This window comes from Cydia pomonella, chromosome 4 (genome assembly GCF_033807575.1).
Source record: "Cydia pomonella isolate Wapato2018A chromosome 4, ilCydPomo1, whole genome shotgun sequence".
NCBI lineage: Eukaryota > Metazoa > Arthropoda > Insecta > Lepidoptera > Tortricidae > Cydia > Cydia pomonella.
In genome coordinates this window covers 16,559,365-16,578,754 of record NC_084706.1, presented here as the reverse complement: position 1 = coordinate 16,578,754, position 19,390 = coordinate 16,559,365, and the positions used below count along the sequence as shown (strand labels likewise).

The 19,390-nt window shown below is 38.4% G+C and overlaps 1 protein-coding gene across 1 annotated transcript in view; it reads left to right on the top strand.

The window, feature by feature from the left end:
- Positions 1–19,390, top strand: part of LOC133517157 (tetratricopeptide repeat protein 17) — a 41,025-nt gene that overhangs the window by 9,417 nt on the left and 12,218 nt on the right. Inside the window, exons 9-14 of the mRNA XM_061850339.1 lie at positions 170–295; positions 888–1,026; positions 3,770–3,994; positions 7,125–7,314; positions 9,838–9,939; positions 17,422–17,628. Of these exons, the coding sequence (XP_061706323.1) occupies positions 170–295; positions 888–1,026; positions 3,770–3,994; positions 7,125–7,314; positions 9,838–9,939; positions 17,422–17,628 (989 nt within the window). The remainder of the gene's footprint in view (positions 1–169; positions 296–887; positions 1,027–3,769; positions 3,995–7,124; positions 7,315–9,837; positions 9,940–17,421; positions 17,629–19,390) is intronic.

Genomic DNA, 19,390 nt, shown 5'->3' with positions numbered 1-19,390 from the left:
GCATTAAAAATAATCCTTTTTTAAAGGACTATTTAACAATACATCCTTCCTCCTTCCAAGGAATATCTGTTGATGCTATGCAAATAAAATTATCGTGCCGATGTAGCTTTTAACTATTGTATTGTTTATTCGCGATAATAGAATTGCCCTTTATTTAATTTACGAGCAGCCTAGGGAAGTTGCTGACAGACAAGCTGGGCGTGCCGGCCGAGACCGAGCACGAGTTGCCGTGGCACCCGCCCACGTGCCCGCACGACAACCACGCGGCCACGTTGACGCAGAAGCGGCCCGGGAAGTAAGTAGCAAGCTCGCTGACAGCTGCGCTGACACGGCTGGCACCCGCCCATAGACCACGACAGTCACGCGCCATGTTTACGCAAAAACAGCCAGGGAAGTAAGTAGCAGGCTCGCTGACAGCGTTGCTAACAAAGCTGGCATCTGCCCACAGACCACGACAGCCACGCGGCCACGTTCACGTAGAAACGGCCCGGAAAATAAGTACGCCTAACAGGCTCGCTGACAGCTTTGCTGATACAGCTAGTTCTCGCTTACAGCCCCGGACAGCCACGCGGCCATGTTTAGGCAGAAACGGCCCGGAAAGTAAGTAGCAGGCTCGCTTATAGCTGCGCTGACACGGCTGGCATCCACCTTCTGTGTCACGACCGCCATGCGGCCACGATCAATTTGGCCCAGGAAATATGATGCAAGCTACATTAATAACGGCCTTGGGTTCAAATCTCAACAAAACAAAAGCGCATATTACTTAATAATTATTATTTCTTTGTACAATTGCATATATGATACAAGAAATGCGAGTACTGGTACCGGCATTTCATGTTTGTTTCGATACAGGTATCGCCTAATACATATATAAATTTTCTTTATAGGCAACAACTGAGCGAGGTAGTAGGTACAGGATATCTGCGACAGAAGCTTTTGGAGTACGTGGGTGACGGCGACTTGCACGCCGTCCAACATATGCAGGACGCAGAGATTGGCCAGCGGATCTACGCTGCTATACAAAAAGTACGGTGAACATTTATTTTGTTGCAATAAATAAAAATGATAATCAGAAAGTGATTGATAGCTTTTTTTTCGAAATAGGCTAAAAATATACAAACGCGCCTAGTATTTCTTGACAATAATTTACTCAAATCCGTTAATGTTTAGGTCAGAAATATGTGTAAGAACTAGGGCTCGCGGTCGTGTCCGTGATTTGTGAACTCGTAGCCGTGCGCCCGGTTTCGTGTTTCACGGCAACGGTTTTCTGGTCCGTTCCGCACGTGACATTCGGCTACGTGAAATTAGGGTACGTGAATCCGTGTAGATCCGTGTAGGCGTGATCACGGCTTCACGTATCTTAAGAACACGCCGGTTCGGTCCGCCCGCGACGTTGAGTGAAGATACGACGCGGTCTCTAAGAGCTACGAATAAAAATGTATCGTGAGTTTTTTATTCATAGCTCTAATTCAGTTTCATTACTTTTGAATTAAAATTTATTTCCAATAGTAAGTCCTTTTAAATATTAATGAGTAATAAATGAATAGAACAAAACATTAATTACAATGAATAGCTACTTTAATAAACGCGTTGCTAAAATAATACCACAACACTGTGTGTCAGGAGACCAACTGTGATGTCAGAGTAACTAATGACAATGAATGTGAGAGTTCAAAATTCTAAACTGCCCCCTCGGGATTAAATAAAAAATACCACGAATTGTAAAACAAAACATCGCGGTCACTTCTTTCAACTTCACGAACAAAAGGTAAAGCCCACAGCTACTTATGTATATTGTTTGTTTCATTTTGTCTGCACGTGCAACTGCACTTCTTATATACAAAAAAAACCCGGTATGTTGCCTTAGCTTGTTAGTCATACAATAAAACACTCTAACAATATGTCATTATTACCTTCAATCTAGAATTAAACAGTACTCTTTAATGTGCCGAAAGTCCGAAAATGATAAGAACTGCAGCTGCGTACTTTTTTTTCCGTGGCCCCGTACATGTGTTTTTGTTGAATTTGTTTACCTGTATTACCTTTATCATACCTACCGAAGATTTGCAGAAATTTACCCTTTTGTTTCTTTATATTAGGATTGCCTTGTTTATATTTAGGCTACGTTATATTCTTTGATAGTAGCAAGCTTTTACAAGTATGTTTCATTCATTTCATTAATAGAATAAAATGTCTTCTTTTCATTTAATAATGACAACCAGTAGCACAGCGTTGCTTAAGTTCATAATTATAATGATACTTACTAAGAAGCTGATGGTCCCGGGTTCAAATCCTGGTAAGGGCATGTATTTGTGTGATGAGCATGGATATTTGTTCCTGAGTCATGGGTATTTTGTATGTATTTAAGTATTTATAAATATTTATATATTATATATATCGTTGTATAAGTACCCTCAACACAAGCCTTATTGAGCTTACTGTGGGACTTAGTCAATTTGTGTAATAATGTCCTATAATATTTATTTATTATTTATTTATTATTATTATATTAGTGCAATGCAACGAGCAGGTCGCTAGTTTTGACTAAAATCAATAGCTGGTTATACAAAAAACAGAACAACCCCAAATTATTTAGATATAACCATTATATTCAAATAGATGCAAAAAATACAATTTAAGTTTAATTCACACGTAAATGTTTGACCGACGAACGTCCCGTATTCAATATACTAAGTGGTAACTCAATTCAATAATACCTAGTCCTTATTTATTTTTCTCCCGGGCGTGTCGAACCTACGAGACGTGCGATAAGTACCTATCCAACGGAACCGAGCCCGAAGCTCCGCACACGAACGCAGGTACGGGCTACGTATCATGGCGTGTCAAGGCGTGTCACGTGAATCCGGACGCGAACGCAGGTACGAGGTACGTACCTTGCCGTGTTCGTGAAATTCGTGATCTTAGTACCGCCGGGCTTAAGAACCCGTAGCTACGGATCGGCGTGTATCACGGATATCAGGAGCCCTAGTAAGAACCAGAGTAAGTGTAGGAAATGGTACCTATTTTATTTAAATTCGGACACTTTTAACGGCAGGTCTAAAACATTTTTTTTTATTTCTATTATCTTGAACTTAAAACCCTCTTATTGTTTCAATCTTATTAATACTATATGATATGACTATGACTGCAACAGACTGTATATAAATCGCACCTGAAAGACGGGCGTCTGACTCCATGTTGAAGTTCGAATTTCCATCTCGTTACAAATAAACAATACACAAAACGCATGCGCGTTGTGATTGACAACGGCTATTAATAAAATACCTTATTACCTAGGTAACTAATTAAATTAAAAGTTCTCATAGCGCATCAGCGCTGTCCATAACAAGGTATAATCAGTTGCCCCTAATGCTAATTACATATCAGCAGTGCACAGGACGCATGCACTGTCAAAGACGTAAACAAGCTTTACATTATGTTACATTATAGCTACCTTTAATCGACTGCAAGAAAGTACTTGAATTTTTTAAATATAACTTAATGCCATAAAACATGCTCAGAAGCTACTAAAAAGCATGCCATATCAATACATTCCAGGTCCATCAACTAATTTTCTCGAATCGTGTTCGTAGCGTAGGTACAGTATATATTTGTGGTAGGTAATCAAATGTATGGTTATGTAACCTAACAAAATGACAGGGTTTGCGATGGTTATTTAAAAAGTCATGGTTTCCTCCAATTGACATAAAAAAAATTCTTTAAGCCAATCTCATTGGACCAACTAAGTAGAGGTTAAAAATAATTTCAGAAACTTGCTCCAAAATGGCTTCTCTACACGCTGGCGTCCTTATACTGGCGTGTTCGCGAAAATAACGGCAACGCGTTGCATTGCCTGGCAAGCGCGGGCCGCACCGTGCAGGCGCGGTACAAGGACATCGTGCTCACGTCGCTCGCCTCGCTGTACCTCGAGATGGGGCACTTTGACGAGGCGTTGCTGGCGGCCGAGGAGGCCTTTCGGTTGAGCCTTTACGAGGTGAGCTACATTGAGAGAAATAATAGAAAAAATTACACTTTGTCATTGTTTGTCAAATAGCAATAAGGACTTACCCCTTATAACACCAAGCCCATGCACATTATATACATATAAAGTGCCATTATATATCTCAATGGAATGTATGAAGGTTAATATTATACACTGTTATCGCGCGTTTGTGGCTGTCTTTGGCGGTCAAAGGTACCTCTCTCAGATTTTTGCTCATAACTTGAATATCTGTACAAATAGCATTATAGTTACATCGTACAACAGTTTTACCATAAAATTTCCTACAAATTTGGTTATGTTTTTTTTTACTCTACGATCAATATTTTAGGTGCTACAGGGTGCTACAGGATGTTTAAGTTAACAAAGAGACAACAATAGACGGTTTAAGAAAACATCGTTTCATCGTTATCTAGCACTAACGATCACAGAGAAAAGTCGCGGACGGACAAACAGACAGACGGACATGGCGAAACTATAAGAGTTCTTAGTTGACTACGGAATTCTAAAAATGCCGACTAAATCGTAAAATAAAAACTAGAAGAACAAAAACTATGGTTAACAATTACGAAAAAGCGACGTTTTCTTAAATTGTTTATTTTTTTCTTTCTTTGTTAACTTAAACATCCTGTAGCTCCTAAAGTATTGATCGTAAGAAATTTGTAGGAAATTTTATGATTGATTGAAAACTTTTGTCCGAAGTAATTATAATGCTATTCGTAAAGATATTCGAGATATGAGCAAAAATCTGAAAAAGGTACTTTCAACCCCCTACACCGTCAGTACAACCCCCACCCTCGAGGACTTTTAGTATGTTCATCTGGACACCACAAGGTATTGTACCAATTCACAAAACTACACGAATTATTTCCCCTGATAGTATGGGCTATATATGGAATATGGAATCGGGTTAATTTTCTTGAGCTAATGTCGTTTTAAAATGAGAGCGTAGCTTTGATTGTATCACGGCAGTTAAAAACTTTACCAAAAAATATGTTTAGAGTTATATAATTATTTAAAAGTTTAAATTACACAACCATAAAATCTCCCAACGAGTACATACTATAACGTACATACTATTCGACGAAAGCTGTGCGTGGTAGCTGTGCGTTGCGAGGATGTGGAACGAGGTCAATGTTTCCATCAGAGATGTGCGAGGTAGCTGAGCGGTGCGAAGATGGGTAGCGAGCCTGTGTAGCGGGCTCCTTTCAAATAGGTTAGCGGGGTGCGGTGAGGCGGGAACGGAGCATTTTCAGGTGACGTCGGATTCCGACCGCAGCTCACTATCTACAGCGGCAGTATTGCAGCGCGGCATTACTGCCGACTGCATTTCTGCCACAAATGTCAAAAATCGGAGTAGCATAATTACTGCAGAAAATGACAATTTATAGAGAAATTTATATGCAGCGAACGAAAAAAACATGGAAGACTAACGTCAAACAAAATATCAGCGTAAAAGTGGCCCCACTATTAAAACACGCAGTACTCATAACGGACCAATTGCAACTCGGGTCTTGTTTTCTTCGACGTAACTTCGTTTGACCATGATTAGTCAATTTAAACCACCCAAACTACGATTGGTGCATTATAAAATAAGGCGCTGTGATTGGCTGTAGCGTTGACACTTGAAAATACATGACAATGGAAACCAACTCGAAGTAGACGGTTTCATGCGATATAGAACGTTTTAAATGCAATATTTTTGTATGATAATTTATTATTTTATTTTAAAGTGTATTAATATACAGGCTTGTTATTTGTTCGTTTGTCGCACGTGTTTAAAGGCATTTAGGCCTCCGAACCAATTAATACATTGTATCGTTCATCTTATAGGGCACCTGTGATATTTAGTTTATAAGTGGCACAGAAATATGTCTGATAGAAATTAATGTAAATTTGATAGGTCAAAATCGGAAAAAAACAGCTGGCATTTGGGATTTTTAAATTTTGCTCTGATCAAGATGAAAACCGATATCTGAGGATCCGAGAGGACCTTTATAACGAATTTTAGATCAAACATGAGAAAAAAAACGCCCGCCATCTTGGATTTGAATTTTAATCTTGATCAGAGCAAACATGCAGAAAACGTATTGAAAACGTCGTAGGAACAGTTTGTATGGGAAAATATCATTATTGTTTTTACTATTTTCCTCGCATTCTTTCCATATTTTTTCACCGTTCAAACCGTCCCTGGACCTAGAAATATTCTAATATCAAAATTAGCCAAATCGGTCCAGCCGTTCGCGAATTTAACGAAAAGTTATAAATAGCAGCGAGATACCAGGACTTAGTAAAAATGTACACATAAAAAGCGCCACCTACAACGACGATTCGTATTTACTATCACGAATCTAAATTATCAAAACTACAACCTGCACAAATTTAAAATGAAAGTTTCTTAATATCAACGATTGCTTAAAATGCATAACATCATCCCCATAGAAAATCTGTTTTGATCAAGAGAAATGAAAATAATATTATCCTAGCTAAACTATACGTGAATGGTAATCCCATATTTTTTCCAGTGTTTGTTGGAACGACTAGCACATCATTTATCCGCACAATAAGGCATATGTCTTTTATTAAAGATATAATTTTAATACTTCTTACTACGACTGTGACAATGGGCCGCCATTTGCGAACTAAATAGCTCATCGGCACAAAGTTGACGCCCCGCCCGCTTCGGCACAATATGTGTGGGGTCATTTTGCAGAGCTAGTTCGTCATCTATGTTTATTATCAATCGCTGTTTATATGCAATTTGACGTTTCCTGCTGTCGATTGCAGAAGTATTGCAGCATGACATTACTGCTGATGGCAACACTGCCGCAGGAGTGCAGCTGCGGTCGGAGTACAAATGTCAACTTTAATGTTTATCCCTCGCGTCCCCACCTCACAACACATTCCTCGCAACACATCTTTCGCAACAGGAATGTGTTGACTTTCTTCACTTGTTTTGTATGTACAAAAACCTTGCTCCGTTGAGCTGTTTCCACTTGAGCTGAGCTGAGCGAGGATAGGTAAATGAAGCGTTTCCTTTGGTTTACACCGCACACACAGCTTTGGTGTTAAGTATGACCCAATAGCTCATGTCTAAATATTTCCATAATATTTGTATTTCCAGCCAGCAACAAACTTCATGCTGGCCTCACTGAACATGGTGAAGAAGCACCGCAGTACGCACATATTCCACTTGAAGCAGACGGTGCGCGTGGAGCCTGGCTTCATGAACGGGCTCGCCCGCGGCCTGCTCGACGCCTGGTCGTGTGTGCTCAGAGAGGCCAGGGCCCAGGCCAGCAAGGTCCATGAGATAGGTACGTATCCAGCCAGCAACAGATTTCTTCCTGACTTCACTGAACATGGAAAAAAAGTACAGCAGCATGCAAATGTTCCACTTGAAGCTGTCGATGCGCGTGGAGCCTGGCTTCATCAACTTTATTCTCGACCGTACATGGCCATAAGTACGATAAAGGTCGAGGATACAATGGGAATTTATGCCCGATTTATATACTTATTTTGCTTTTCACTTCGATTGCGAGGAAAATATACAGAGATATCAAATATTTAAGGTTATTGTACCGTATTTATCTAAGACGAAATGAGTACTCGGGGGCGCCTCGGCCGCCAATGCAGCAGTGGCAATTTATACGAGTATGGCAGGTGTAAGACTCTATCGCTAAGTCAATAAGGGTCGTAATGATTTTACTGCACTGCACTAGAGCATGAAATAGTACATTGTGCAACGAGGGGGGGTAAGTGAAATATTTTACGAGAGTCTATATATTCACGACAGCCGCAGGCTGGAGTGAATTAAAGACTCGAGGGACAATATTGTTACCCCGGAGTTATACAATGCTTTTCATCACACTTGCGAAGAAAAAACTAAATTTTAAGCGAAATAATTCTTAAATACGGTGATATTTTAAACATTCGTCCGCCATGTTGATATTATTTAACAGATTAGGCATCAAAGGCACAGGCCTATCCGACGTTCAGCTACAATTGAAAATTGTGTAAAAATATTTCAAACGGATTTAAATTAATCATATTTAAATATTTTTAAACATAAACAAACATACTAAATTATAAATGTTAATAATTTAAAATTAAACTCATTTATACTTACCTAGTTAATTCGTATGAATTAGTAACAAAATTTAAAAAAAAGCTGAAACTCCATAGTTAGTAATTGCTTTTTTCACAATCCATAACTCCCGTGGGAACAATATAGGCCTTTGTCCTGCAGTACACCTGCATGAAATAAAATATTTTTCGCTTTTAGCTCTTATAATAGTAATAAAATACCAAATATGTCAAACGAAGGGGCATTGTCTAAAAATATTTTCCATAATGTATTGACAGTCATTATATATATATTACATTACATTATGGGATATTGATCCCGAGAAGAAAATGGGGACTTCCATAGTATGGAGAACCATATCGTCGCTATACTTACTCAAACTCGTATCTGATATGTTTCTAATATATAGATACGAGGTTGAGTAAGTATAGCAACGATATTAAGTAATCAAATAAATATACAAATATCTCGGATACGCCATTTATTTTATAACAAAACATTGTTCCGACCCTCGGGAGTCCGATCACTAGGTATATGTCATCTTATAAAACAACGTCGCCCGCCGCATCTGTCAGTCTCTATGTTCGCGATAAACTCAAAAACGTCGGAACGGATTTTTATGCAGTTTTCGTCTATCAACAGAGTGATTCTTGAGGAAGGCTTAGGTGTATAATTTGTTAACCCGTGCGAAGTCGGGATGGATCCTTAGTAGTACATATTTCTCTAAGTCCCTCAAACCTTCGCTCTCGCCCGGTCAAAAAGCATTGCAATAACTACGCACAAGTTTTTATTAGTACGAGTGGTACTTGCTTAGACAGAGGAGTAATCACGCTTTTTCCTTTTGTTTTTTTGGTGAAAGAGACGGTGAAAGCTGACCTAACCTCGTACACTGTTTCAATGGAATTTCAACTTTCAGGAAAACTACCAAAGTAGCATTTCCTTTGTCTCATAATTTTCGAACAAATGATATGCAAGCCAATTAAAAATACTACTAGATTCAAACTTCCTTAGATATAATTTGGTACCAGGTCCACCAGCACGAGGTTATAGGATTGTCACAAGGTGGCGGTCGGGTCCGATAACACCTCGAACCTCGGCTGTTGTGTAATTCGCTATTACATGTCAGAATGTAACGTTACAAAACAACAGCGATAAATGACAATGACGCGTCCATCATGGCTTGTGATGTTGTCTACTTATTGGGGTTAGTCCGGTGTCCTCACGATGTCTTCATTCACCGAAAAGCGATAGGAAAATATTAAATTATATTTGCGCTGATCAACTTTTTAGTGTCACTTGTTGCCACGGTTACGTTTTTGTCTCTAGGAGGTTGTCCCAGGGACAAAAAAAAACCTGATTTTATAGTGTTTTAATGTATCGATCATGCATTTTTGTAGTAGTTTTATGCCATTTCTATAACAGGTTATCCACTGAGTATGTAAGTAAGTCGTCATCCAACATCTCTTCGAAACAAACTGTGCCAGTACCTATATTGTCCCTCTGACAACGGGACCTGTCCTTTGTATTGTTATCACAAAAAAAAATGATTCGACCATTTCGTACATATGTCAAGTATGTGTGTGTGTCTGCGGGGTTGCGTAGTGCTAGTTTTAATGTACTTATCTATTAGCTACTCATTCATTCATAAATTCCAAGAAACCATTGGCACCAGCCGGGGTTCAAACCCGTGACCTTACCACCACTATCGCTTGGCCTACGTTATCAATACGAGTATGTGTTAATTTATTTGCAGAGTTCGGCGAGGCTGAGCTGACAGACGTTTGCCTGGTGTGCGAGAAGGGCGGCACCAACTGCCACATGAGCAACATCCACTGCTACAACAGCCGCGAACGAGGTTAACCGACGCCTAATAAAAGTTTATTCTACATTTATTTTTTATTTATCGATTGGCAACCCCTTGTTTCTAAATTTAATATCTAAATCGCCTATGTTAGGAAAATTTTGTTATGACGTCTGTTTCGTTAGTCCATTCTTCAAGGTCTATACAAAATCGCGTTCCTCCAATATTCATGTTATTGCCAGATGGCGTCAGTAAACCTGGATTCACATTTGTTTGACGTGTCGTGTTGTGTCAAGGCCCCAATGTTGTCTATTCTCAACTTCGAGCAACACCGGCTTCCGACACGGCGGAAGGGAGGAGCCTAAGCGATATCTTACAGAACAAATCATTCTGCCATTTTTAGCGGGGGCACACAGTCGCACTTCTCACCCACTACATACAAAATCCAATCTGTAATAACGACACAAATACATAGAAAATGAGACACGTCAAAGACAAAGCTTGCGCGTCTCGATCTCTTTTTGCGTACGGACGAGTTACAACATGCACCGCCATAGGTACAGTTGTACCTATGCTTCGGCAGAGGGGAAATAGTATGAATGCCGTCTCCCTTCCCGGTGTTGCTCGAAAGTTCTCAATACAGAATTGAATACTCGAGCCGTAGCCATTTTGGTGGTTACACTGCTGTGTATGTGTGCAAACAATGGTTTTTAGGGATGTTGACGGGTCGATTTTAATCATGTTATAATATCGATAAGCTCTACACAGCGGAACGGAACAGTGATTAATTAAAGGTGATACATTAATTAAATTTTTACTAAAAATAAACATCATAGAAATGCTAATGGTTAATAAATATTTTATAACATACCTAATAAACTAACTCAATTATTGCGGAAAATATAGTTTAGTAGTTATTTATGTATTGCAATTAAAAACTCAAACTTTCCCTTCATTTCAACCTGTGTCCTGATAACCTAGTTAAAGAATAAAAGCGTGTTCTGTTAATTTTAGGTATAGTTAAACCTTTCAAGTACAATTATAACAGTACTAAATCAATAGTTTATCGATATGACTTTATAGACATGGCCACAGTATCTGGTTACAGTTACAGTATCAGTGCGTGTGTGTGTGTCATGTACACACTGTGTTTGTATGTACATCGTGTGTGGCGGCGGTGACAGCTGGCTTTGACTTCATCTTTTGAATCTTATATCTGTGTTGTGTCGTGACGTATTAGAAAGGTAATCGGTTTCATACATTTAACAAGGTTGTGTTTACATTTCTGTGATACACTTTGCGTCAGACAAATGTGAATCCGGCTTATCGCAGTACTCATATGTCTCAGTTCCATTCATTTTGTTCGACGCTTAGACCTGATTGTCAAAATAACTCAACTTCCGTTCAATAGCTGGCGCTGAATATTGGAGGAATGCATCTTTGTACTTAAAGACAATGCCAGTTTTTAGTTTCGTTTTATCCCTCCATGGTTTCTAACCTAAAATAAGGAAATTTAACAGGATAATCTTTGCATCAAGTACCCACCTACCCACTGGGGCCTATTGCTTGCGTATTTTGAGATAATGTAATAAAATTACGTTACCTTTATTGTAGGTAAAATAAACGATACCTCCTAGACATACTGTGCTCAGAGTGTGACTGTTAAATATTGCGTCACAACACTGATAATTTTGGTCTGGCAAGCCCTAAGAACTCAGAAAATTCCGGAGCCATAGATAAAGCTTGCACAGGACATGTACGAGTATATTAATATTACCCAGGTTGATACCTCAGTCCGCAGCACAGCAGGAACCAGCAAATCCGTCCCGTCCCCGTAAATGTAGGAGTCCAGCAAGGCACAGCTCTAAGCCCCCTTATTTTAATTACCTTACCTGACGAAGAATATTCAGGACGTCTTTGGTGTCCTCCTGTATGCCAATGATATCGCGCTAGTGGCAATAATAATTTGGGAATTTCAACATACCTTAAATAAATGGTGCCACGCATTGGACCGCAGCCGCTTAAAAAGCAGTAGGGCGAAGTCGGAGTTCATAAAATTTATATTCGTCTGACCCTGTGTTTCATCACTTCATATTGGGGATAGTCCCGTGGCTGAAGTGACCAAATTTAAAAATCCTGGTTCCATCTGCATGGAACTGCTACTTGTGACGCCGATGTGCTGCACAGAGTAAATGCCGGCTCGATGGAATTGCGATCGTTGTCAGGTGTTCTCTGCTATCGTTTTATGCCCATTAGAACCAAGGGAAAATTGTACAAAACTTGTGTCTGACGTCTGACCTGTATTACTCTGCGGCGAGTGTTGGACAACAACTCGTGCGTACGAAGCCAATTATATCCATGCCGTTGAGATAAAAATGCTCAGGTGGCCAGGCGGCGTCACCAAGCTAAGTATAATTAAAAATGAATATATCCAAGACAGTTTAAAAGTCGCGCCTATCCCAGAAACACTCAATGAAAGCTAACTCTAATGGTACGGGCATATACTCACTGCGTCGAGAAACAGGTGCTCGGTTAAAAAACGTTCTTGAAAGGCAAACAGTCATCAGAACGCCCAAAACCCACCTGGTGAAGAATCCTAAAGAAACAGAGTCTTTACATACCAATAACCTACTTTGACCACTGACATAAATGTAGGTACTACTGACAGAACCAAATTCGAAAACAAGTATTCAGAGGGCTGCGCGTCCCCAAATGAAAATGGAAAGGGCAGGAGAAAGAGGAGATGAGAACACTGATTCAAACTTTTTCGATTTATACACATTATAATTTACGACAACGGGACTTAATCGCGTTTAATTAATTATTTTTAAAGTTCCCTTTGACGTTTCGAGGGCGGCATTGTTGACATCAACATTTTCAAGCTTGGTCTTGTTCATCAGCTTGAATGTTTTGCACACTACGGATGTCACTCGATCGACATACAACACTCACGATGTTTGGTTTTTCAACGGGCGATATTCATTTTCGTTTACATTTACTGGATTTCATGTGGATGAAATCCTAAAACCATCGTCCCGATTGAAATTGCTTTGTTTTTGTTTTAGTGGCTCCCCGAACTTTTTTTTATTATAGAAACGACGATCCGTAGAAAGGAAAGGATTATAAGGTTATGCAGCTCAATCCATTGGTTCGATCCTTTTTAGGGTTCCGTAGCCAAATGGCATAAAACGGAAACCTTATAGTTTCGCCATGTCCGTCTGTCTGTCTGTCTGTCCGAGGCTTTGCTCCGTGGTCGTTAGTGCTAGAAAGCTGAAATTTGGCATGGATATATAAATCAATAAAGCCGACAAAGTCGTATAATAAAATCTAAAAATTTAATTTTTTTTAGGGTACCTCCCCTACACGTAAAGTGGGGGTGAATTTTTTTTTTCGCTTCAACCCTAGAGTGTGGGGTATCGTTGGAAAGGTCTTTCAAAACTAATAGGAGTTTTCAAGAAACATTTTTTGATAAAGTGAATATATTCGGAGATAATCGCTCCGAAAGAAAAAAAAAAATGTGTCCCCCCCCCTCTAACTTTTGAACCATAGGTCCAAAAAATATGAAAAAAATCGTGGAAGTAGAGCTTAAGAAAGACATTAAATGAAAACTATAGCGGACATGATCAGTTTAGCTGTTTTTGAGTTATCGCAAAAAGTTTTCCCTTCATAGTAAAAAGACTTACTTTAATTAGGTACTGATTATGCAAATTTGCCTATTTGTTTAACTCGGGTGAAAGGTACCGTTTCATCCCTTGGTTAACAATTTACTATACTTTAAGCTCCAGTTTAGCTTATTGTGACGGAAGAGTAACTACGGAACCCTACACTGAGCATGGCCCGACATGCTCTTGGCCGGTTTTTCGATTAGATTCTAATACCTAACTAATCCTACGGATAAGGTCCCGTTTTATTAAATATTGCGTCAACAAACTATTAACATTTTAACTTTCCATATAGCTGCGGGAGATGAAACGAAGTGGAGCGGAAAAATAAAAAGTACCTAGCAGGAAATAGAAAATTGTTTTCAGGGAAATTTTAAAATTGACGTTAACATTTCGCGCTAATAAAAAGGAGGCAATTGTGTTGTCACCTAAAGTTCACGCACACATAGCCTCATCGATATTGTAGATTTCATTTTATACTCTATTTATTTATTTTTAACATCGTGAGGAAACCGGACTCATCCTAAGGTCTAGTTTACCCTCTGGGTTGGAAGGTCAGATGGCAGTTGCTTTCGTAAAAACTAGTGCCTACGTCAATTCTGGGGATTAGTTGTGAAGCACACCCCAAGCAGGAGCCGGAGCGGCGGGGCCGGGAGCTCACGGAAATGAGCCGTGGCAAAATGCCGGGACAACGCGAGGAAGAAGACTCCATTTATTTATTTTCCATCTCAAGTTAGGTATTTTATAATATTAATATAAAAATAAAATACAAAAAACATACAAAAATAATACAAAAGACATAAACATATTATACAAAACTTAATCTAGGGAACCGCCAGTAGTGCCGAATTTTATTATTTATTATATATAATTTTATCTTTCTGCGCGCTGCGAAGTAATCTTATTTTGCTTTCAATATAATATTTTTGCTCGTAACAGCTCTAAGACTATCCAAATTTTGGGTTTTTAAGTTAAAAGTAGCAGTAGAATGAGAATCTAAGAGATATTTAGCTGTCATAACCATTCCAACCTAAATAAAACGCAAAAATAGCGCCACCTACCACAGTGAGACATGCAAACGCATTTGTATTACGTCTTTGCATATTTTCTTGTTCCTGAGAGTAGGTACGTAGGTATGTAAATACTCACTCGTATCAAAAGTTAAGTTAATCTCACGTCGTCTATAAATCCGCACCTTTACAGAAATCTAGTGCTTCAGTTGCAACTCTAGCTTTTACATTTAAATTAAGTGAATTACCCAATTAATTTGGTATCATTTCAAGTTTAATAACCTACGATATTTTTACTGAAGTTATCGCGGAACAAACTAAAAAAAAAACGGAAATGCACGGTTTTGTTCCTAGGTGATAAATCTATGCCAAGTTCAACGCAAGACCTATACAATTTATTTTTGCAATCAGTATCAGTATCTTCTACAGTCGCAATCAGATATATCGGAGCGGCCAAGATATTCAAAAATATCTGAACATGCACTTTAACGCCTTGACAATAGATGCATGTTTAGATATTTGTGAGCGTTATGGCCGCGTCGACTGGACATAAGAAGCAAAAGGAAGTATTTTTGTGGCACTTATACTAAGGGACGATTTTTTTCAAAAACTCAAAAACGGCTTAACCGATCATGTTCGCTATAGTTTTTTTAAAGATCAGTAACTAAGCTTTACTTTCATGACTTTTATATTTTCTGGCCCCACCCCTCTAACTTTGTCGTCGTTCGTCCTCGTTAAAAAATGGTTTGTGAAATTAAAACCCCTATTGGTTTTGAAAGTCCTATTCAACGAGCAACGACACCCCACACCATAGAGCAGTTGAAGCAAAAAAGAAAAAAAAAATCACCCCCACTTTACGTGTACCTATCCTATAAAAGCGGCCAAGTGCGAGTCGGACTCGCCCCTGAAGGGTTCCGTACCATTTATGACGTATTAAAAAACTACTTATTAGATCTCGTTCAAACCAATTTTCGGTGGAAGTTTGCATGTATATCATATTTTTTTTTTAGTTTTATCATACTGTTATTTTAGAAGTTACAGGGGACACACACACACACACACACACACACACACACACATTTTACCATTTTACCATTTTGGAAGTGTCTCTCGCGCAAACTATTCAGTTTAGAAAAAAAATATATTAAAAACCTCAATATCATTTTTGAAGACCTATCCATAGATACCCCACACGTATGGGTTTGATGAAAAAAAAATTGAGTTTTAGTTCTAAGGGAACCCCAAAAATATATTGGTTTTTTTTTTCTATTTTTGTGTGAAAATCTACATGCGGTTCATATAATACATCTACTTACCAAGTTTGAACAGTATAGTTCTTATAGTTTCGGAAAAAAGTGGCTGTGACATAAACGGACAGACAGACGGACATGACGAATCAATAAGGGTTCCGGTTTTTGCCATTTGGCTATGGAACCCTAAAAAGCTTTTTCTTTTATTTTATTTCACCACTTTGTCGGCATAATTGACTTATATACGTTATTCATGCCGAATTGCATTCATATTCATGCCGAATTGCAGCTTTAAGCTCTAACGACCATCGAGCAAAGCCGCGGACGGACAGACGGAGATGGCGTAACTATAAGGGTTCCTAGTTGACTACGGAACCCTAAAAAGTGATGATTAGTTTAGCTTTTAAATGATGTTAACTTTATTAATTGGAATGATTTTTATAATTATGAATCCTCACTTCTTAGAACCTAAATGGTTGCGTACTGTGCGGTTTAACAGGAATTTCCTCCCGCGAACGCTCCGGCTGTGGAATGAGCTCCCTTCCGAGGCGAGGTTTCCCCAACAGTAGAGCAGTATATGGTTATTCAAACAAATAACCGGCCAAGAGCATGTCGGGCCACGCTCAGTGTAGGGTTCCGTAGTTACTCTTCCGTCACAATAAGCTAAACTGGAGCTTAAAGTATAGTAAATTGTTAACCAAGGGATGAAACGGTACCTTTCACCTGAGTTAAACAAATAGGCAAATTTGCATAATCAGTACCTAATTAAAATAAGTCTTTTTACTATAAAGGGAAAACTTTTTGCGATAACTCAAAAACAACTAAACTGATCATGTCCGCTATAGTTTTCATTTAATGTCTTTCTTAAGCTCTACTTTCACGATTTTTTTCATATTTTTTGGACCTATGGTTTAAAAGTTAGAGGGGGGGACACATTTTTTTTTTCTTTCGGAGCGATTATCTCCGAATATATTCACTTTATCAAAAAATGTTTCTTGAAAACCCCTATTAGTTTTGAAAGACCTTTCCAACGATACCCCACACTCTAGGGTTGTAGCGAAAAAAAAATTTCACCCCCACTTTACGTGTAGGGGAGGTAACCTAAAAAAAAAAATATTTTTAGATTTTATTGTACGACTTTGTCGGCTTTATTGATTTATATATCCATGCCAAATTTCAGCTTTCTAGCACTAACGACCACGGAGCAAAGCCTCGGACAGACAGACAGACAGACAGACAGACAGACAGACAGACAGACAGACAGACAGACAGACGGACATGGCGAAACTATAAGGGTTCCGTTTTATGCCATTTGGCTACGGAACCCTAAAAAGGAGTGTACAGGTTTTTAAGGGGTCGGCAACGCGCATTTAACACCTCTGGAGTTGCAGGCGTCCACTGCTTACCATCAGGCGGGCCGTATGCTTGTTTGCCATCGTCGTGGTATAAAAAAAATGAATATCGGCGGCTCACATGAATAAAGCTTAAATCGTTTACACTATATTTACACTATGGAGCAAATTTTTGACGGAAAATGCATGTTTCTTGCCTCACTTCCCCATACTCCTTTTCTTATAAAATCCATCTGATTCCTCCTCCAAAACTTATTTCCAGATAGTGGTTCTCAATTTCGACCGTTGGAACCTAAGAGTGTTGACATGCAATCCTCGGTCGACCACATCGACGGCCATATATTCGAGCCCTTCATGACCAACATGCCCGCTGACAGAAAAGAGATACTAGCTCATCATCACAACTTCGAGAAGATGCGGCAAATAGTGGACAGTGCATTACATGGATGTGGATCGAAAGGATGCAATAGTAAGTTAAAAACAACTCCTTGTGCGTTTCATTTTGCATTTCAAAAATGAAAAACGAAGCGACCCAAGCGCTAATAAATCGGCCAAGAGCATGTTGGGCCATGCTGACCGTAGAGTTTCGTAGTTACCGCGAATCATAATAGGCTACCTTGAACGGGAACTATTAGTAACCAAGTGCACTTAACATTCTAAAACCTTTGTAGCGCTTTGTACGTATTAAAAAGGGAAGACTGCGATAACTCAAAAACGGCTTAACCGATCATGTTCGCTACAGTTTTTGTTATTATTAAGCTTTAATTAATTTATTTATTTAATCTTTATTGCACAAAAGAAAACAATCTTTTAGTACAAAAGGCGGACTTAATGCCACGAGGCAGTAAATACTGCCACTCAACCTTAATTCAATTCAATTTTTTATTTCATTTTACAGTATTATGTTTGAGTATTTTTACATGCTAACTTACATTAATAAATAAAATAATAAAAAATAAAATAAATTAATAAATAATAATAAAAAATAATACAAACATCACTGAAATGTCAAAAGGCTAGGTTATAATTCAGGATCAGGATATTAAAAAATATATATAAATTAGGAAAACAAGTCAAGAATTCATGGCATGTACGATGTCAGTTACATATAATCCAAAAATAATTGCTTAAAAATAAATAATCATATTATTATTATAGGTTTATGAACTATGTCCTTAAAATATTTCATTGATGCTATAAAAACAGCCTTCTAACAGCAAAGTCCTTAACTTAATTTTAAATTCCGCGTGTGATGTGATCATTTTTAGGTGAACTGGATGTTTGTTATATGCCTTAATAGCCTGATATTGCGTAGAGTGCTGGACTGTTTTGAGTTTTTTTTCCTTGAACTCAAACGAATTTCTCTTTCTTCCTTAGTTCCATAACTTTGACAGATTTTTTACAAGATCCGAAAGCAAAACCCTAAATATGGAGGCTAGGTACGGTTAGAATAACCAATCGTACATGATATCCATGGTGGTATCCTTACCGTTGCCCTTATTGCTCTTTTTTGAATTTTGAAAGCCGTCTTGATATTGTAGTCATACGTATTGCCCCAAAATTTGATACTATATCGCAGCTTCGATTCAACAAGAGCAAAATAAACTAAATGCTCCATACTTGCCTTAAATGCTCTAGCGTTAAGAGCGTAACAAGCTGAGCCTACTATACTTTCAATTGCATCTAATTCTGTGTTACAATTTAGCAAAGCGTCTATGTAAACTCCAAGAAATTTTACCTACTACTTCTGTTGTATTAACTCCAGAGTTGTTGAATATTATCTCAGGTCGTTTCTGTTTTTGGTTTTGAATATGACAATGCTAATTTTTTCCGTATTTAATATGAGACCGTTGGCAAGAAACCATTCATGGAAGTTAACCAATGCGTTTTCCAGCTTTGATTTAAGTTCGTCTATATTATCTGATGTTATTACCACATTAGTATCATCCGCAAACATAACAATTTTGCAGTCGGAAGTAATTGAATCTCATGATTATTTTCATAATTTTTGACCGATGGTTTAAAAGTTACAGGGGAGCGATTTCCGAAATTATTCACTTTATCAAAAAATGGTTATTGAAGACCCCTATTTGTTTTGAAAGACCTATCCACCATCATCCCACACCATAGGGCTGAAGCGAAAAAAAAGTCATCCCCATTTTACGCGAAGAAAAAAATCCAAAAAATATTAATATTATATATCTATGCCAAATTGCAGCTTTCTGGCACTA